We start from the raw sequence: 19,773 nt of genomic DNA on the forward strand, positions 1-19,773 counted from the left end.
CTGGAGGGGGTTGCCATTTCCTTCTACTGGGGATCTTCCCGACCCAGGGATCAAACCCAGCTCTCCAGCATTGCAGGCAGAATCTTTACTGTTTGAGCCACCTGGGAAGTTCTATATGATCTAGCAATTCTTTCTCTGAGACTATACCCAGAAGCATTGAAAGCACACCGTGAAGAAGATATCTGTACATGCATGCTCAAAGCAGTATTAGTCACAGTAGTTAAAACATGAAAGTAACCCAAGTCCCCTTGATCAAGAAATGGTTAAGCCAAAGTGTTACCAATAATTGAGTTTATTAGCATTAAAAAAGAAGGGAATATAATGCTACAACATGGATAAACCTAGTGGACATGATACTAAGTAAAATAAACCTGATAGGAAAGAACAATTAATGAAGGATTCCACTTAAATAAGGTGCTTAGAGTGGTCAAATTCATTGAGTTAGAGAGTAGAATGGTGATTGCCAGGAATTAAGAGGAGGAGAAAGGGAAATTTTTTAATGAGTATATGATCTCAGTTTTGCACGATGAAAAAGTCCTGGACAAAATGTGAATGTACTTAACACAAATGAACTGGACACATAAAATGATTAAAGTGGTAAATTTCAAGTTATGGGTATTTTACCACCAAAAAAAAAAAAAAACCCTCTCAGGATCTCCCCTGAGGGTAACCACAGAAGAGTCAGGGCTGATAGTAACACTGCAGATGCTCCCCGCCCTCCCAGCCCCATCTCCACCCCAACAACCCAGGGGTGAGGACTGTCTTCTGTGCTAGGACTCCCCGCTTCTGTTCTTGGAGATGTCTCAGCTCCAGCCCACACGGCTTAACCTCAGCCTCCCTGACTGACCCAGTGCTCCAGGCTCTGCTCAAAGGATCCAGTAAGTCTCAGGTCACCCCTTTCTGTAGGAGACTGGGTGCTGAGTTCACATCCTCCCAAAAAGGCTTCTGCAACCCCAGAGTGCAGGGGGTTCAGCCCGGCTCCAGCCTGAGGGCGGAGAGACCTGTTTTCCAGCTGAAAACAGGAGCTGGGGACTGTATGTGTGAGAAGAGGTAGGGTTTAGGGGGTTGGATCAAGTCAGGACATTTTGAGACTCTTTAATATTCAAACAATATTAAAGATTTCCCTTATACAAGGTTTATGGTGTGAATAGTGATGACAGTCCCTGTATACTGTTGGCCTCCGTATCTGAGAGTTCCTCCTCTGTAGATATGGGAATGATATAAGGGACGTGAGAATCCTCCAATTTTGGTAACTGCAGAGATGACTGTATGGTGATTTATATTAAATTATCATGGGGTTTGCTATACCCAAAAACTCTGTGATGCTGGCTCTATTGCATATCATTGGCAGCATTTTTAAAATGATGATAAAATATGAATGGGCTTCCCTGGTGACACAGTGGTAAAGAATTCACCTGCCAAAGCAGGAGATGCAAGAGATGTGGGTTCAATCCTGGGGTTGGGAAGATCCCCTCGAGTAAGAAATGGCAACCTACTCCAGTATTCTTGCCTTGGAAATCTCATGGGCAGAGGAGCCTGGCAAGCTACAGTATGTGGGATCGCAAAGAGTCGGACATGAGTGACTGAGCACACACACACACAAAATACACATAGCACAAATTTGCCATCTGAAACATTTTTAAGTGTCCAGTTCAACAGTGTGGCACATTTTGATGCAACGTATTTTGCTTCCCTCAAGTCTCACACACTTCCAGTAACTTCAAAAGACATTAAAAGTTTTATTCATGTTTGTAGAAACCATAGCTCAGAGACGAAGAATTTGTCTGATGTGTTATTTTGCCCCCTGCACCCCTTAACTCCATTGTTCCAAGGAATTATGCTCTCAGGGTCAAGGGCCAATGGACATTCTTGATGGCTTTGTGTTTTCTGCAGATCGGAGCCACCTCAATTATGTCTAGGATGCTGCGTCAGTATGTTCACCAATTTGGTCAGAAACTTATCCACAAGCAGCCGCTGGAGCCCAGACAGGAGTCTGAGAGAACCACAGCTTATCTGAACACCCTCGACCTGGTGGCCGTGGGTGTGGAAGACACCCTGGGAGCTGGCGTGTACATCCTGACTGGTGAATTAGCCAAAGTGAGAGCTGGACCAGCAACTGTCATCTGCTTCCTGTTGGCCGCCTTGTCTTGTGTGATGTCTAGTCTCTGCTTTGCTGAGTTTGGGGCCCGGGTACCACGCTCTGGTACTGCGTATCTCTACAGCTGTGTCACCATGGGTCAGCTGTGTGCCTTCATCACTGGCTGGAACCTCATACTGTCCTATGTCATTGGTGAGATGATGGATTGAGGGGAGAGTGTGGGGCTTCAGATCAGGAAATTAAGAGGTAGGTTTCAGGTCTTCACTCATTCATGAGAGCATTGTTTTAGACCTTGTGGAGTGAAATGGATAATAGTGGCAAGAAAATCCCACAGCTTCATTGTACTTAAGTCTATCCTGTTTTTCCTAAATAATTGGACCAAGAACCCAGAGGAAAGGGAACTGTAGGGAGCAGGTGAGAGGGAGGCATGGCCCACAGGCTCATCCCCTCCCCTTAGTGAAGTCTTTGCTCAGCTGTTGCCTTCATGGGATTTTATTTACACCTGGACTTAAAATTTCAACCCACATCTTCCAGCTCTCCTGATCCCAACTTTCTGTTATATTTTCTTTTATAAAATTGATCTCCTCATAGCATATTAAACAGCTGACCTATTTTGTGAATCATCTGGGTCTGCCCTCTCCAATCCATGAAAAGAAACTCTTTGAGATTAAATATTTTGTTTGAGCTGCCCCCCCCCCAAAGTATACCATATCAAGAATAGATTTATGCTTGTCAATGAATATTGCTTCTTCTGTTGCTGCAGCCACGGCCAGTGTGGCCAGGGCGTGGAGCTACATCTTTGACAACCTGATTGGGAACCACATCTCTCAGGTGTTACAAGAATCTTTCTCTCTGAATATGCCTTACTTCCTGGCCAGGTATCCAGATTTTTTTGCCCTGGGCCTGGTGCTGCTGGTCACAGGTGAGACAGGGGTCAGTGATAGGAAGCAGGGAGTAAGGTGTGGAAGGGGGAAGTGTGGAGGGAAAGGCTTGGGATTGAAAAATGCTAGGGGATTAGGACTGGAAAGGAGGATGTGTGACACAAAAGACTGGAAGGTAAGACATAGACCATTTTTTCCCACACTTGGCATTATTGACAGTCTGGGCTGGATCATTCAAAGGTGTGGAAGTGTGCACTTCAGGTTTTTAAAAAAAAAAAAAGATTCTTGTTGGGTGTTGAGTAGCATCTCTGGGAAAATCAGAATGTCTCCAGACATTTCCAAAAGTCAAGAGGTGGACAAATCACCCCAACTGAGGATCAATTACTTAGACCTATAAGTTTCTTCTCTGTATTAAGACCAAATATGGGTTATCATTTTATAAAAAATATATTTTAAAATTTTTATTTATGTATTTGGCTGTGATGGAAATTAGATATGGTGCACAGACTCTCTACTTGTGCCACTCGGGCTCCAGAGTGCAAGGGCACAGGCTTGCTTGCTCTGCAGCATGTGGGATCTCAGTTCCCTGACTAGGGATCAAACGCACATCCCCTGCATTGCAAGGCAGATTCTTAAACACTGGGCCATCAGGGAAGTCCCCAAAGATGTGTTTTAATTGAGAGGAAATTAATATAGCATAAAATTAAACATTTTATTATTTTTCCCAGCTTTATTGAAATATAAATACAACACTGTATAAATTTAAGGTTTACATGAGATGATTTGGTAGATGTATATATTGTGAGGTGATTGTCACCATAAGAATTTAACCATCTTAAAGTGTACAATTCAATGGGACTTAGCTGTTGGGCAACCATCACCTCTATATAGTCCAAAACATGTTCATCATGCTAAAAGAAAACCCTGTACCACTGAACAGTCACTACCATCTGTCCACTACCACCAACTGCCAGCCCTGGGCAACCACTAGTCTGCTTTCTGTTTCTATGGATTTGGCTATCTTAGATGTCTCATATGCCATCTTTCCCACAGGACTACAGGTTCTGGGAGTTCGTGAGTTGACCCTGGTTAACAAAGTGTTCACAGGCATCAACATTTTGGTTCTCAGCTTCATCATCATCTCTGGCTTCATTAAGGGAGACCTGCACAACTGGAAGCTCACAGAACAGGCTGGATCCACTGACACCTCTAGGTTAGAAGGGTTCTCTTGGTCATTGTAATGCATGTGAGGGTGCAGAACTGGGAATATGGTGGGGACTAAAGAGATCTTGGTTGATGGATCCAGATAACAGGGTCCTGGAGCCAGGACTTGTGATATGAAGGGAGAAGCCCAGTAGAGGTGGCTGAACTCACTTTACCCAACTTCTTCCTTATCCCTTCTCTCATCATAGCTTTGCCCCTCTGGGTTCTGGAGGGTTTGTGCCCTTTGACTTTGAAGGAATTCTCCATGGAGCAGCTACGTGTTTCTATGCATTTCTTGGCTTTGATTTCATTGCCACTAGAGGTAACATGGTTATTGTGTGTTCCATCAGGGGTTTGAGGCCAATTTGGCTGCCCTTGGCATTAGGAGTTGGGAGAAGGTGATCCTGGTTTTGAACATTGAGAAGGGAATTTAATTTTGTGATTTCACTCCAGTGTTTACCTGACCCAGTACTTCCCCCTATCCTGCAGGGGGAGAAGCCCTAAATCCTCAGTGGTCCATCCCCATCAGCATCATGATCACGCTCTTCATCTGCTTTTTGGCATATTTTGGTGTCTCAGCGGCACTCACCCTCATGGTCCCCTACTACCAGATTCATCGTGACAGCCCCTTCCCACAGGCTTTTCTCCACGTTGGCTGGGACCCTGCCAGATATGTCGTGGCTGTTGGCACCCTCTGTGCTCTTACATCCAGGTCAGTAACATGGCTTTCTCTCCATCTACTGTTAGATGCTCAGGTATCCCAGCCCTCAGCATTAAAAGACAAGAGGGAAGGACACCTTGCCCCATGTAGACTAGGGAACAGATGCCCTTGTCTCTCCTGCTTCTCCACAGCCCCAACATGCTCCCATTTTCTCTTCCAGCTTCCTTGGTACCATGTTCACCACCCCTCCTGTGATCTGTGCAATGGCAGAAGACAGGCTCCTTTTCTGGGGCCTTGCCCAGATCCATGCCCGCACCCATACTCCCATCATGGCCATCACGTCTGCTGGAAACCTTGCAGGTGGATAAACAAAACCCACTACTTCATTGTTTGACTTCCCTCCCTTGCATGTTTCCAGTGGTTTCTCACGCTCTCTCCCCACCTTGTTCACGCCCTCTTTCTAGGGGTCATGGCATTACTCTTTGAGTTCAGGGATCTTGTGGACTTCATGTCAATTGGGACTCTGTCTGTTTACTCCCTGGTGGCTTTTTCTGTGCTTGTTCTCAGGTGAGACTCCACTACACCTTGACTGGGGACCTTGGACTTGTGGGGATTAATGGGGTTGTAATCATCTTCTGCCTTCATGCTACCTTCTAAACGTGTTCTCTGCTTAATGCAGGACTGATGTGGAATAAGCTGTGTGATGTTGGATGAGCAGGGGCTGCTGTTAATACTGCCATAATGCCTCTAATTCAGGTACCAGCGAGATCAGAATTTAAGCAAGAAGGAGAAAACTGAGGTGAAGCCCGAAGTTGAAGGAAGTCCTTTCGACTCTGTACCTGAAGCAGGAAACTCAAATATTCTAAAGAGTCTGTGGTTTTCTACCAGCACCAACCTCACCTGGAAATCTGGCCAGATTATCTATGGATGTGCCTCCCTGCTTGGTGAGCACTGGGATTTCTCTTTGGTCATGCTCTGAAACTGACAAGATGGGTGGGATTCTGTGTCTTTGGCAGTTAAGGAGGAGTCATGGAGATATGATGGCCCTTTCTAATGTAAGCAGTTTCATGGGTGGACTCAAGATCCTGAAATCTTTGTCTTCTGGGTCCAGCCTGTTCTCCTCCTCCTTGACCCTTGCAGTTCTCCTGCTGATAATCCTGAGCCTGATCCTGGCCCAGTGGCCCAGACGTGTGTTCTCTGGAGACCCCGTGCTCACAACAGTGGCTGTGCTGCTGCTGCTGCTCATCATTGGGGTCACGGTCATCATCTGGAGGCAGCCCCAGGACCCCACTGCTCTTTACTTCAAGGTAAGTGACCTCACATGTCCAAACTGTCCACCTTGAGTGAATGAAGTCTGCATGCTTTGAGGTCTAAACATCTTTGCTGGACAAAGGAAGAAGGAGATTTGCTAAAACAAATGGACCCTTCCCTGGCCCACACTCAGCACTTTACATATACAATCTCAGTAGGCACTGAACATACAGCCTGAATTGGACTGAATGTAGGGTAGGGTCTCCCTTTCAGACATCTGGGCTGTGTTGAGAGATTAACTGACTCTACCCACAGGTCCCTGCTCTGCCTGTCCTCCCACTGGTGGGCATCTTTGTGAATGTTTACCTGATGATGCAGATGACCTCTGGGACCTGGGCCCAGTTTGGTGTCTGGAATGTGACTGGTAAGTGGTTTTCTGGGATAAAGACTCCACTTGAGTGACTGAACCCAAGCTGAACTCCCCCAAACTGTCTTAATAGGAGACTTCTTGGCCTCTGTAAATGAGGAGAGCACCTACTTTTCCTTCTCACTGTCTCATTTTCCTATTAGGATTTCTCATATACTTTGGATATGGGATCTGACACAGCCTGGCAGAGAACAACCATCAATAGCCACCAGCCTCCACCTCCAAGACTTGACAAAAACATATCAGGTCCTGAAGCATCTTAACCACAGGAAAGAGATGCTATGTGGAAACACTCCATGCACTGGAGGATCTGCTGGTTCAAGAGACACTTTGAGCCTCGATGGAGTATGAAGGTGGACAGCATTTACAGCCGCGTATTTTTGCCAGTGGACAAAATGACTTTGATGTTTTACAATATGTAAGCAAATTTTTTAAAGCATAATATTCATATAGATTCCTGGGCTAGGAAGATCCACTGGAGAAGGGATAGGCTACCCATTCCAGTATTCTTGGGATTCCACAGTATTCTTGTGGCTCAGCTGGTAAAGAATCCACCTGCAATGTGGGAGACCTGGGTTCAACCCCTGGGTTGGGAAGATTCCCTGGAGAAGAGAAAGGCTACCCACTCCAGTATTCTGGCCTGGAGAATTCCATGGACAGTCCATGGGTTTGCAAAGAGTCAGACATGACTGAGTCATTCCCTTTATTCATATAGAAAAGTGCATGCATCAGAAGTGAGCAACAAGATGATTTTTCACAAAGAAAGTACAACAACATAACCAGCAACTAGAGGAAGAAATAAAATATTAACATACACATAAGAAGCACCTTCTTGTACCTAATTCCAGCAAAAACACAGAGATGGAAATCTCAAAAAGGAAACACACATAACTACATATTTTGTCTAGAGTTACACTTTACATTCAGTTCAGTTCAGCCGCTCAGTCGTGTCCGACTCTTTGTGACCCCATGAATCGCAGCACGCCAGGCCTCCCTGTCCATCACCAACTCCTGGAGTTCACTGAGACTCACGTCCATCGAGTCAGTGATGCCATCCAGCCATCTCATCCTCTGTCATCCCCTTCTCCTCCTGCCCCATATCCCTCCCAGCATCAGAGTCTTTTCCAATGAGTCAACTCTTCACATGAGGTGGCCAAAGTACTGGAGTTTCAGCTTTAGCATCATTCCTTCCAAAGAAAACCCAGGGCTGATCTCCTTCAGAATGGACTGGTTGGATCTCCTTGCAGTCCAAGGGACTCTCAAGAGTCTTCTCCAACACCACAGTTCAAAAGCATCAATTCTTTGGCGCTCAGCCTTCTTCACAGTCCAACTCTCACATCCATACATGACCACAGGAAAAACCATAGCCTTGACTAGACGAACCTTTGTTGGCAAAGTAATGTCTCTGCTTTTGAATATGCTATCTAGGTTGGTCATAACTTTCCATCCAAGGAGCAAGCGTCTTTTAATTTCAGGACTGCAGTCACCATCTGCAGTGATTTTGGAGCCCAAAAAATTAAAGTCTGACATTGTTTCCACTGTTTCCCCAACTATTTCCCATTAAGTGATGGGACCGGATGCCATGATCTTCGTTTTCTGAATGTTGAGCTTTAAGCCAACTTTTTCCCTCTTCACTTTCACTTTCATCAAGAGGCTTTTTAGTTCCTCTTCACTTTCTGCCATAAGGGTGGTGTCATCTGCTTATCTGAGGTTATTGATATTTCTCCAAGCAATCTTGATTCCAGCTTGTGCTTCTTCCAGTCCAGCATTTCTCATGATGTACTCTGCATATAAGTTAAATAAGCAGGATCACAATATACAGCTTTGACGTACTCCTTTTCCTATTTGGAACCAGTCTGTTGTTCCATGTCCAGTTCTAACTGTTGCTTCCTGACCTGCATACAAATTTCTCAAGAGGCAGATCAGGTGGTCTGGTATTCCCATCTCTTTCAGAATTTTCCACAGTTTATTGTGATCCTCACAAAGGGTTTGGCATAGTCAATAAAGCAGAAATAGATGTTTTTCTGGAACTCTCTTGCTTTTTCCATGATCCAGCAGATGTTGGCAATTTGATCTCTGGTTCCTCTGCCTTTTTAAAACTGGCTTGAACATCAGGAAGTTCATGGTTCACATATTGCTGAAGCCTGGCTTGGAGAATTTTGAGCATTACTTTACTAGCATGTGAGATGAGTGCAATTGTGTGGTAGTTTGAGCATTCTTTGGCATTGCCTTCCTTTGGGATTGGAATGAAAACTGACATTTTCCAGTCCTGTGGCCACTGCTGAGTTTTCCAAATTTGCTAGCATACAAATAGGTTGGAAGTAACAGTAAGGGACTTCCCTGGTGGCTCAGAAAGTAAAGCGTCTGCCTACAATGCAGGAGACCCAGTTTCAATCCCTGGGTGGGGAAGATCCCCTAGAGAAGGAAATGGCAATCCACTCCAGTATTCTTGCCTGGTAAATCCCATGGACGGAGGAGCCTGGTAAGCTACAGTCCATGGGGTCGCAAAGAGTTGGACATGATTGAGAGACTTCACTTTCAACAGTAAGGGAACAGATATAATGTGCAAATGTAATAGTAGAAAGCCAAGGCAGCTATATTAATATCAAACAAAATAGACTTTAATAAAAAGAGAATACTCACTGATAAATTGGATCATTTCATAATGATAAAGCAAAACAGTCATTTTTATCCCTCCCCAACTTTATTGAGTTATAGTGTGGTGGTGGTGGTTTGGTCCCTAAGTCGTGTCCAACTCTTTGTGACCCCATGGACTGTAGCCCTCCAGGCTCCTCTGTCCATGGGATTTTCCAGGCAAGAGTACTGGAGTGGGTTGCCATTTCCTTCTCCAAGGAATCTTCCCTGACCCAGGGATTGAACTCATGTCTCCTGCATTGCAGGTGGATTCTTAACTGACTGAGCCACCAGGTAAGCCAGTCACATACTCTTAGAGTTACACAACAGAGTTGATGGGGCAAAGTTCTTTATTGAAAAAATACTTTGCCAGAGGAGAGGGAAGTGGGTGGGAAGTAATAGTTAGTTGATAAATGGCTAGAGTTGCATAGAACTAAAAGGAAGTGAAATTGGAGAGACAAGATTAAAATGTGTTGCTGCAGAATTAATGTTTAAATTGGGCTTACGGACATTGAAGACATTGGTAATAATGAAGTAGAGGACTGTTGGTGGGAATGAACAGCTGATGTAGAGTGAACGAGGGATGGAGGTCAAGATATTGAGTACAAGTTATTAGATTAATTTTAAAACAGATGAGGATGAACAGAATTAGGACATACAGTATCTTACAAGTTCTGAGATAACAGGCTTAGAAAGCAGTTCATGGAGACTGATTCTTTTGAGTAAAGCTTTGATGGAAGAGGCTGACATCACCTGATTGCTGTTCTTCCCTTACTGCTGGGGCACAACCAGATATCCCGTGCTACCCAGTGTGCTAGAACAGGCAACACAGAACACTGTCCATGAAAGAGTCTTGATGAGAAGTTGAATCAGAATGTATTCAAGCTTCTAGTTCAACTGCTAGTTCATAGAAGACCCTAAGAGTTTCATCCAAAAACATTATTAGCCAAAACCAGAATGTGGACAATTTTCTAGCAAGGAAAAATGATGCATTTTCTGTAACAATTAAATGATATGACCCAAAGTGGAGAGTTAATGTAGACATACCTTGGAGATTTGGTTCCAAACCACTGCAATAAGGAGAATTGGCAATAAAGAGAGTCACACAATTCTTTGTTTTTCCAGTGCATATAAGCTACTTTATACTACACTGTAGTCTGTTCAGTGTGCTATAGCACTGTCTTTAATTAAACAATGTATAGACCTTAGTTTTAAAGATGTTATTGCTAAGAAATGTTTACCATCATCTGATGACTCAAGGTTGCCACAAAGCTTCAATTGTAAAAAAGTAAAAAATACAGTATTTGCAAAACACAACAAAGAAACTTATATCTCTAAATATGTATGTATCTTTATATTTAATTTATATGTAATTAATACATATAAGTATTAATATTCATAAACTGTGTATCTATGTAAAGTATTTGTATTAAAACAGTACATAATGTATAGAACTTTATAATTGGGTAAATTAATTAAAAGGCAGTAAACGTGTACACTGATGGAGAAATGTTTTATAGATGTGTGGGTGTGGGTGTGGGTACATTCACTCAGTTGTGTCTGACTCTTTGAAACATGGACTGTAGCCCGCCAGGTTCCTCTGTCCATGGGATTCTCCAGACAAGAACACTGGAGTGGGTTGCCGTTCCCTTCTCCAGGGGATCTTCCCAACCCAGCGATCAAGCACACATCTCCTGCGTTGGCAAGCAGATTCTTTACCACGGACCCACATGGGAAGCCATTTTATAGATTATACATTTGATCCATCATCTCAGATTCCTGTACAATCGTTTGTATGTGTGGTTTGAGCAGAAGACTTTAAGCAGATGGGGATATATGTCATGAGTAACTTGATAGCTAGGGAAAGGATAATAATATTAAAACAATAATCATCTATAAAGCAGTGTGGAAAATTAGCCCAGTCCCAAGAAGAACCAGCTAATCAGGTCATTGAAAGGGTCAGTCTGTGTTACATTTTGCAACCATTTTGCCCCTTGGAAAATTTTTTCTGTGTGTGTCTCAATGTCTTCTGAGGTAGTAATGTAAGTCAAAGAAGCCATGTGAGTAATAGTATGATGCCTTCTTGTTTGGCCAGTAGAAAATCTAAGGCAATTCTATTCTCTAAAACTTACTTTGGCTGAGGGTTTTAGGTATATCTGTTGTGCTACAATTCTTTCTGTGGTTTCTTCAGTTATTTGAGCAATGGCAGCTTATGGATTTCTAAGTATATTTCTGTTTACATATACCCCTGGGCTAGGAACCAAGATTCCCAAAGACTTTGCCACCAGCTATCTTGGTATCCTTCTAACATGGATCTCTTGACTCTGTAATGGGGAGGTAACATAATGACCCAATACCATAAACCTACTTGCCAGTTATTGAGACATACTTTGGGAAGATGGATTAGTTCCAGTACCACATATGAAGACAAAACCCAGGAGAGCAGAAGGCAGATTTGGACAGATGGGGACCCTCATACACTTTTGTTGGGAATGTGAATTTGTGCACACACTGTAAAACACAATATGGAGGTTTCTCAAAGAACTAAAAATAGAACTATCATCTGACCCAGCAAGTCCACTCCTGGGCATATATCCAATAAAAACAAAAACACTAATTTGAAAAGATGCATGCCCTTCAATGTTCATAGCAGCATTATTCACAATTGCCAACAAATGGAAGCAACCTAAGTATCCATCAACAGATGAATGGATAGGCCTTCCCTAGTGGTCCATTCACCTTCCAATGCAGGGTACACAGATATAAGATGCCTAGTCCAGGAAAATCCTACATGCCATGGGGAAACTAAGCCTGTGAACCACAGCTACTGAACCCACATCCTGCAAATACTGAGGCCCTTGCAGCTAGAAACCACGCTCTGCAACAAGAAAAACCCCTGCATTGAGAAGCTTGTTCACAGCAACTAGAGAGTAGCTCCCACTTGTTAAGACTAGAAAAAGCCCAAGTGCAACAAGGAAGACCCAGCACAGCCAAAAGTAATATAAGTAAATAATTTTTAAAAAAGAAAGTCAGATGAATGGATAAAGAAGATATCATATAAATATTTTTATGTGTGTGCGTGTGTATATATATATACATATGATAGTATACTACGCAGCCAAAAAAAGAACTAAAACTCTCCACAATAGCTTAATCTACTTTACTCCATCTTGTGTGGTTGGCTTTAAAAAACAAAATGACAATAATGTAAATCAACTATACTTCAATTTTTAAAGAAGTTAATGTAATAGTCAACCACTTATATTTAAGACCCATGTTGCTGGTTTGTGCTCAGTGTTTTAGCATGTGGGTCATCTGATGGAGGTCAGAATCTAGCCAACCCTTTTAGCAGTACACCATCACCCCCTCACCACTCCACTTCCTGCTCCTGGCTTTTCCTTCTTGAGAAGCAGAGCTCCTGACCTCTCACATCAAGTATCACTTCTCTGTCTCTGTGCTCAGCTCTCCCAGTGACAGAACTCCTTCAGGAAGACCAAGTCACATCCCCTTTATCCTCTCCCATCAACTGTTCAAGACTCAACAAAGTGCAGTGCTTGTTCAATGTTTGTGTTACTTGAATTCACATCAGACATGTTAAGCTGGTGCATAGCTGAGCTTGAAGGCCCCCACACTGGGGTGTCTCAGGTCAGGTGCAGACTGTGGGGAGACGAGTCATGTAAGAGGACTGGGAGGGAGCAGGGTTGAGTGGGATCTCAAGTCTTACAGTTCATATTTCTTAAGGTCCTTGATCTCAAGTGTCCACAGAAATGATCAATGAAAAGTACATAACTGAAATAGGAAAGAGTTTTCTTTGAGCCAAATTGAGGACTGCAGCAAGGGAGACAGTGTCCCTATAGTTCTGAGGAACTGCTCTGCTGAAGCATGTCATCCAGCACATTATTCTACCTCATCCAAGCAAAGGACATATACATCAACATGACAGGGTGTATTCCTTCAAGGTTTCAAAAGAGACAGACTTCATACACAGACAGCAAGACGGCAGCTCCCTGGTGACTGGGAAGGGAGCCTTATCTCCCAGAGAGTGCTGACACTCATGCCATGAGGAGGGAGTTACTCATCCTTATCTTCAAAACAGATGCTCTTTACCTCACTTGTTAAAGAAGACATTCTGTGAGGGTTCCGTTCACACAAAGTTTAGGCTGAATCATGTATTATAAGTCAAAACGATGTCCCCATACCTCAATATGTGAACATCTTCTCCATCACAAGCAGATAAAAATCTTAGAAGTGTTTGATTCAGTGATTCTACTTTTGATGATGTATGCAGAAGGATTGAATGCACACTCTGGAAGAGATATGTGCAAATTCCTGTTCACAGCATGTTGCACAATAACTAAAGCATGAAAGCAACACAAGTTTTCCATTGATCAAGAATGTATAAGCCAATATGGTAGGTACCCACAATAGACTATTGTTCACCATTAAAAAAAAAAAAGGGAATTCTAACACAAGATACAATAGGGATGACCTTGCGGACATTTAACTAGGTAAAATAAACCTGACAGGAAAGGAGAGATATGGAATGACTCCACTTACAATGAAGTACCTGGAGTGGTCAGATTCATAGAGACAGAATGTAGAAGGGTAATTGCCAGGAACAGTGAACGGGAAATGGGAATTACTATTGAATGGAACAGAACTGATGTTTTTGCAAGATGAAAAACTTCTGAAGTTTGCACAAAATTTGGAGGTACTTAACACAACTGACCTGCAGACTTAAAAATGGCTAAAATGGTCAATTTTGTGTTATGGGTATTTTACCACACGTTAAAAAACCTCTCAGAACCACCCTGCCAACCGCAGAAAGTCAGGGCTGATAGTAACACTGCTCCCCGCCCACCCAGCCCCATCTCCACCCCAACAGCCCAGGGGTGAGGACTGTTTTCTGTGCTCAGGACTCTCCGCTTCAGTTCTTGGAGATGTCTCAGCTCCAGCTCTGCATGGCTTAACCTCAGCCTCCCTGACCGACCCAGTGCTCCAGGCTCTGCTCCAAGGATCCAGTAAGTCTCGGGTCACCCTCTTCTGCGGGAGACTGGGCGCCGAGTTCACATCCTCCCAAAGAGACCCCTGCAATCCCAGAGTGCAGGAGGGTCAGCCTGGCTCCAGCCTGAGGGTGGAGAGACCCATTTTCCAGATGAAAGCAGAAGAAACTGAGAGCTGTTGTGTTTGTGTGAGAAGAGGTGGGGAGAGGGGGATTGGATCAAGTCTAGAGGTTGTGAGACTCTTCTTAGACTCTTTAATATAGAAATAATAGACTGAGGACCTGGAGGAAAACTTGCCACCCAGAGAGGGCATTTTGGAGGTTTTGCTGCCTGGAAGAGGGGTCTCTGGAGTCCCACTCCTAGATCTTTATTGAAGATTTGAAAAGAATTAAATTAGGGCCATGGGGACCGCAAAGGTCACCACACCTCTGATCTTCACCATCTCAGTTGCTACCATAGGCTCTTTCCAATTTGGCTACAACACTGGAGTCATCAATGCTCCTGAGGAGATCATAAAGGACTTTCTCAATTACACTTTGGAAAAGTCCTCAGGAACCCCCCCGTCCAGCATGCTCCTCACATTCCTGTGGTCCTTGTCCGTGGCCATCTTCTCCGTGGGTGGTATGATCGGTTCCTTCTCCATCGGACTCTTTGTCAACCGATTTGGTAGGCGCAATTCAATGTTTATTGTCAACCTGTTGGCCATAGCTGGCGGCTGCCTTATGGGATTCTGCAAAATGGCAGAGTCGGTTGAAATGCTGATCATGGGCCGACTGGTTATTGGCCTCTTCTGCGGACTCTGCACAGGATTTGTGCCCATGTACATTGAAGAGATCTCACCTACTGCCCTGCGGGGTGCCTTTGGTACTCTCAACCAGCTGGGCATCGTTATTGGAATTCTGGTGGCCCAGATCTTTGGTCTAAAAGTCATCTTGGGGACTAAAGATCTCTGGCCTCTGCTCCTGGTCTTCACCATCATACCAGCCATCATCCAGTGCGCTGCCCTTCCATTTTGCCCTGAAAGTCCTAGATTCTTGCTCATTAACAGAAAGGAGGAGGAGAAGGCAAAGGAGGTCCTCCAGAGATTATGGGGCACCAAGAATGTGGCTCAGGACATCCAGGAGATGAAGGATGAGAGTGTGCGGATGTCGCGGGAGAAGCAAGTCACAGTGCTAGAGCTCTTCCGTGCCCCCAACTACCGGAAACCCATCATTGTCTCCATCATGCTCCAGCTCTCCCAGCAGCTTTCTGGGATCAATGCAGTGATCTACTACTCGACAGGAATCTTCAAAGATGCAGGTGTCCAGGAGCCAGTCTATGCCACTATCAGCATAGGTGTGGTCAACACCATCTTCACTGTGGTGTCTGTGTTCTTGGTGGAAAGGGCTGGGAGGAAGACTCTACACCTGACTGGCCTTGGAGGGATGGCTTTTTGTTCCATCCTCATTACGATTTCTTTGTTACTAAAGAATGGTTATAGCTGGATGAGCTTTATCTGTATTGGGGCCATCCTGGTCTTCGTGGCCTTCTTTGAAATTGGCCCAGGCCCCATTCCCTGGTTTATTGTGGCTGAACTCTTCAGCCAGGGACCCCGCCCGGCTGCCATGGCAGTGGCTGGTTGTTCTAACTGGACCTCCAACTTTTTGGTTGGACAGACCTTCCCCTTGGCCTCATTCTACTTAGGCGCCCACGTTTTCCTCTTCTTCACCATCTTCCTCATTATCTTCTGGGTCTTCACCTTCTTCAAAGTTCCTGAGACCCGTGGCAGGACTTTTGAGGAAATTACACGAGCCTTTGAAGGGTAGGTGCAGACTGGAACCCGTGGTGAGAAAGGCCCCATCATGGAGCATCCAGCCCACGGGGGACACCTCCTACCCACCTCCCTCCCGTCACAAAAAGCAGCCTTGACCTCATCAGGTTGTAACCAGGACTGTTTCTCAATGCTGCTACTCCATTCCTTTCTCTTCCACACACTCGATGGGCGCTCAGAGGATCCCAAGGCTGGGGTTAGTCGTTGTCATCAATGGCTTTTGAAAATTTCATTTCTTGGACATTCTCTTCAGCTCAGGAGAGACCAAGTAAACCTACCTTCATTTCAGAAGGGATTGGCCGCTTGGTATGTGACAACCTGGCCAGTTCCTGCTCCCTTAGGTTCTAAAATTGCCTCAAGGCATTTTGGGGAGTGGGCTAGAAGGTACCATTCCTCCAACCTCAGACTCACCAGGAAGCAGGTACACTCAAGAGTAGGGGGCAGAGAGGGGTTCCATAAGAGCTCCTTCTTCTCTTCCATACAGCTCTACTGAGTAAGCTAACTTGAGTTTTATTTATCTTCTGGTTTTATTGCATAAATATTTATTTTTTAATATAAAGTAATTTTACCAAATAATGAAAGCATAAGGAAATTGAGGTTAGAGGGAGGTGCTTCAGGAGAGGTTACAAGGGTGGAAGATTTTATACTGAAGAGGTTAAGGTGCAATAAGAAGAGAAAGATTTAGGGAGAAAGGTCATGCATGATTGGAGGATGCATGATGGGATGTGTGAAGTTTGCACGTTGCCTCTTAACAATTTCTATCCTCCCAATCAAAACTCTCAACTTTCTCAGAAAAGTCATGTGCCCGTATAAAGAAGCTATTACTTTCCTTTGGAACTTTTTTCTTCATTTAAGATTATATGTAGTATTACTTGAAATCTAGGATTATTGCTAAGGTGGGCATTGTAGTTAATAGGGGTTTATGGGTTCTAATTTTGGATGGAGTCCAGAGAAGGGATGGTTATTTCTACAAATCCTCTCTCCCCTCACTGGACCAAACAGCTTCCTTCTCTGTAGTGAACTCACTTTAAAAAAAAAAATATTCCTATCATCCATCTGGTGGGAGAGCCTCTCAAGTGAGCAACCAAAAATCTTGGTTCTTGGTAGAGGTTCATTATTTCTTCAGTTTGTTGTTTAGAGGATTTTAGATGTTGATTTTTATTTTGCTTTAAGCCATAGCTTTAAAAGAACTTAGAGATGTTTATAGCTAACTTGGAATTTGTAACCTCAGCGCTGGAAGACGATTGTTTTTCCTGAACAGTTATTATCCAGTTGATGTGTGTTATTACATGAGGGTCATCTCATGCTTGTTTATGTCAGTTTACCATGTCAAGTTACCCCTGTTACCACGTTACCATGGTGTTACGTCAGGTGCCCCCTGAGGGACTTGAACTTTCCTGTAGACCACACGTGACAGTCTGTGTGTATGTGCGGCAAGGCCCACACGTGAGTGTGAACGTGTGTGCACTGTCACGAAGCAGTTGCTGGTTATCTTGTTAGGTTCCTAAGGCCCCTGTTGGGTATAATGTGTTCAGACTCATTCGTGTATATGTAAACAGTACTGCCTCTGCTGGATGGAATCTGCATTAATGGTTTTCTTTTAAACTTCAGAGTTCCATCCCATCTGGCTGCCTTTCCTTGTTGGAGAGGACAGAGAGAACTCCCTAAATGTTGAGACTGAGAGTGGAGGACTCACTCTCCACTCAGACAGCAGGAGAAGACAGGAAAGAGTGTGAGACCAGGACATGATGCCTCCTGGGTGCGCTGGAAGGGCGTCATGGGGGAGAGGGGGGCATTCTTAAGGGGACAATAAGCTTCTAGATCTGGGGTGGCCAGAGATGGAGGGATTACATTTACAGCCACTTCCAGAATCATCCAGTATTTTTAGAAGTGGAGACTGCACTCTTCATCCCTCCTTCATATGGTGTTTGATCTCCCTTAGCTTCTTTGGCGCTTACATATTTCAAGCCCTTCAGTCAAACCCTCGCCTATGACAGTATTTTGGTTCTAAGTTCTCGCCATTCCCTCTGGTTGCTGAGGCTTTGGGTACAAAACTCGCAGTGCCTTGGGACAGGGCTTTGCCGTGGCCGGGGACTGTCCTCCAGCTGCACCTCTGCTCCGACTCCTCAGACCAGCAGGTTGGCAGTGGTGCAGCATGGAATGTTCCCCAGTTCTCAGTGACCAGGTTGTGAATAATTTCCAAATGGATTTTTTCTATTATTGTTGCTATAGTTCTTTGTTTTGAAATAAAATTCTGAATGTACATACATAACATCACAGGCTTGGCTTTGTGTGGGGGGGTGGGGGTGGGGGGAACCTTCCTCTGTAACAATAAATCAGCTTTAAACACCGTGTGGCTGCTCAGTACTTGTTGTAACCTAAATAAGTTTCTTATATGAGAGTTTTGTACAAATGAAAATAGCCGTACTCGTTTATTATGCGCAGATGAAATGGAAAAGCCTTAGTGCGTTGCCTTGCATACTTAATAAATTATGTTGCTTGCTTTCAAAAAAAGAAAGAAAGAAAAAATAGTAACGATTCCCCTTATACAGGGTTTGTGATGTAAATTCTGATGTCAGTCTCCTGTATACTGTTGACCCTCTGTATCTGCGGACTCCTCTGTGGACACGGGGATGATGTAAGGGACTTGAGGACCCCCAGATTGTTATACCTCAGAGACGACTGTATGGTGATTTATACTAAATTACGATCAGGTGTGGTCCAACCCACAACTCTGTGAAGCTGGCTCTATTGTTTACTATGGCAGCAATTTAGGAAATGATAGTAACATACCACAGAGCATAAATTTTGCCATCTTAAAATGTTTGTTTCCATTTCAGTAATGTGGCACTTTTTGATGCAACATGATTTGCTCCCCTCAATCCTCTTACACTTCCAATAACTTTGAAATGTATTAAAAGTTTCATTTGTGTTTGTAGAAACCAAAGCTCGGAGATTGAGAGCTTGCCCCATATGTCCTTTTATCACCTGCCCCTCACAACTCCATTGCGCTATGGACTTGGACTCCAGGGCCAAGGGCAGATGACGTTCTTGATGGCTTTGTGCCTTGTTTCTTCTACAGAGCATAACCTCCTCATCTATGTCTGCTGCTGCTACTGCTGCTAAGTCGACTCAGTCATGTCCGACTCTGTGTGACCCCATAGACGGCAGCCCACCAGGCTCCCCCATCCCTGGGATTCTCCAGACAAGAACACTGGAGTAGGTTGCCATTTCCTTCTCCAATGCATGAAAGTGGAAACTGAAAGTGAAGTTGCTCAGTCATGTCTGACTCTTAGCGACCCCATGTACTGCAGCCTACCAGGCTCCTCCATCCATGGGATTTTCCAGGCAAGAGTACCAGAGTGGGGTGCCATTGCCTTCTCCGCATCTATGTCTAGGATGCTGCATTAGTATGTTCGACAGTTTGCTCAGAAGCTGGTTGGCAGTTGGCCACTGGAACCCATAGAGGAGTCTGAGAGTCCCAAAGCTCATCTGAACACCCTTGACCTGGTGGCCTTGGGTGTGAGCAGAACCCTGGGAGCCAGCGTGTACATACTCACAGGTGCAGTGGCCCTATCTGTCGCTGGACCAGCGACTGTCATCTTCTTGGTGGCTGGCCTGTCTTGTGTGATGTCTGGGCTCTGCTATGCTGAGTTTGGGGCCCAGGTACCATGCCCTGGTACTGTGTATCTCTACAGCTACGTCACCATGGGACAACTGCGTGCCTTCATCACTGACTGGAACCTCATACTGTCCTTAGCCATCAGTGAGATGATGGATCAGGGGAAGTTGTGGATTTAAGATC

General features: G+C 44.4%; 2 protein-coding genes across 2 annotated transcripts; both read left to right on the forward strand.

Moving 5' to 3' along the window:
• The first annotated feature begins 1,920 nt into the window (after window positions 1-1,920).
• On the forward strand, window positions 1,921-6,696 carry LOC102402188 (cationic amino acid transporter 3-like). Its single transcript, XM_044931680.2, has 11 exons — window positions 1,921-2,290; window positions 2,862-3,020; window positions 4,033-4,192; window positions 4,392-4,504; window positions 4,672-4,894; window positions 5,064-5,203; window positions 5,308-5,410; window positions 5,600-5,787; window positions 5,984-6,150; window positions 6,410-6,518; window positions 6,665-6,696. Exons 1-11 carry the CDS (start codon window positions 1,921-1,923, stop codon window positions 6,694-6,696), a joined length of 1,764 nt encoding a protein of 587 aa, XP_044787615.2.
• A 7,715-nt stretch (window positions 6,697-14,411) lies between these two features.
• On the forward strand, window positions 14,412-15,986 carry LOC102402503 (solute carrier family 2, facilitated glucose transporter member 3-like). Its single transcript, XM_044931681.2, has one exon. The coding sequence runs from the start codon at window positions 14,560-14,562 to the stop codon at window positions 15,961-15,963; it is 1,404 nt and encodes a 467-aa protein (XP_044787616.2). The 5' UTR covers window positions 14,412-14,559; the 3' UTR covers window positions 15,964-15,986.
• The last annotated feature ends 3,787 nt before the right edge of the window (window positions 15,987-19,773 follow it).

Source organism: Bubalus bubalis, chromosome 18, assembly GCF_019923935.1.
Source record: "Bubalus bubalis isolate 160015118507 breed Murrah chromosome 18, NDDB_SH_1, whole genome shotgun sequence".
NCBI classification, from domain to species: Eukaryota; Metazoa; Chordata; class Mammalia; order Artiodactyla; family Bovidae; genus Bubalus; species Bubalus bubalis.

Bases quoted from the DNA above. Each gene is read 5' to 3' on its own strand.
- LOC102402503 (XM_044931681.2), top strand. From the start codon at position 14,560: ATGGGGACCGCAAAGGTCACCACACCTCTGATCTTCACCATCTCAGTT.
- LOC102402188 (XM_044931680.2), top strand. From the start codon at position 1,921: ATGCTGCGTCAGTATGTTCACCAATTTGGTCAGAAACTTATCCACAAG. The intron at 2,291-2,861 runs GTGAGATGATGG...CTGTTGCTGCAG, and splicing joins CATACTGTCCTATGTCATTG to CCACGGCCAGTGTGGCCAGG. The intron at 6,151-6,409 runs GTAAGTGACCTC...CTCTACCCACAG, and splicing joins CCACTGCTCTTTACTTCAAG to GTCCCTGCTCTGCCTGTCCT.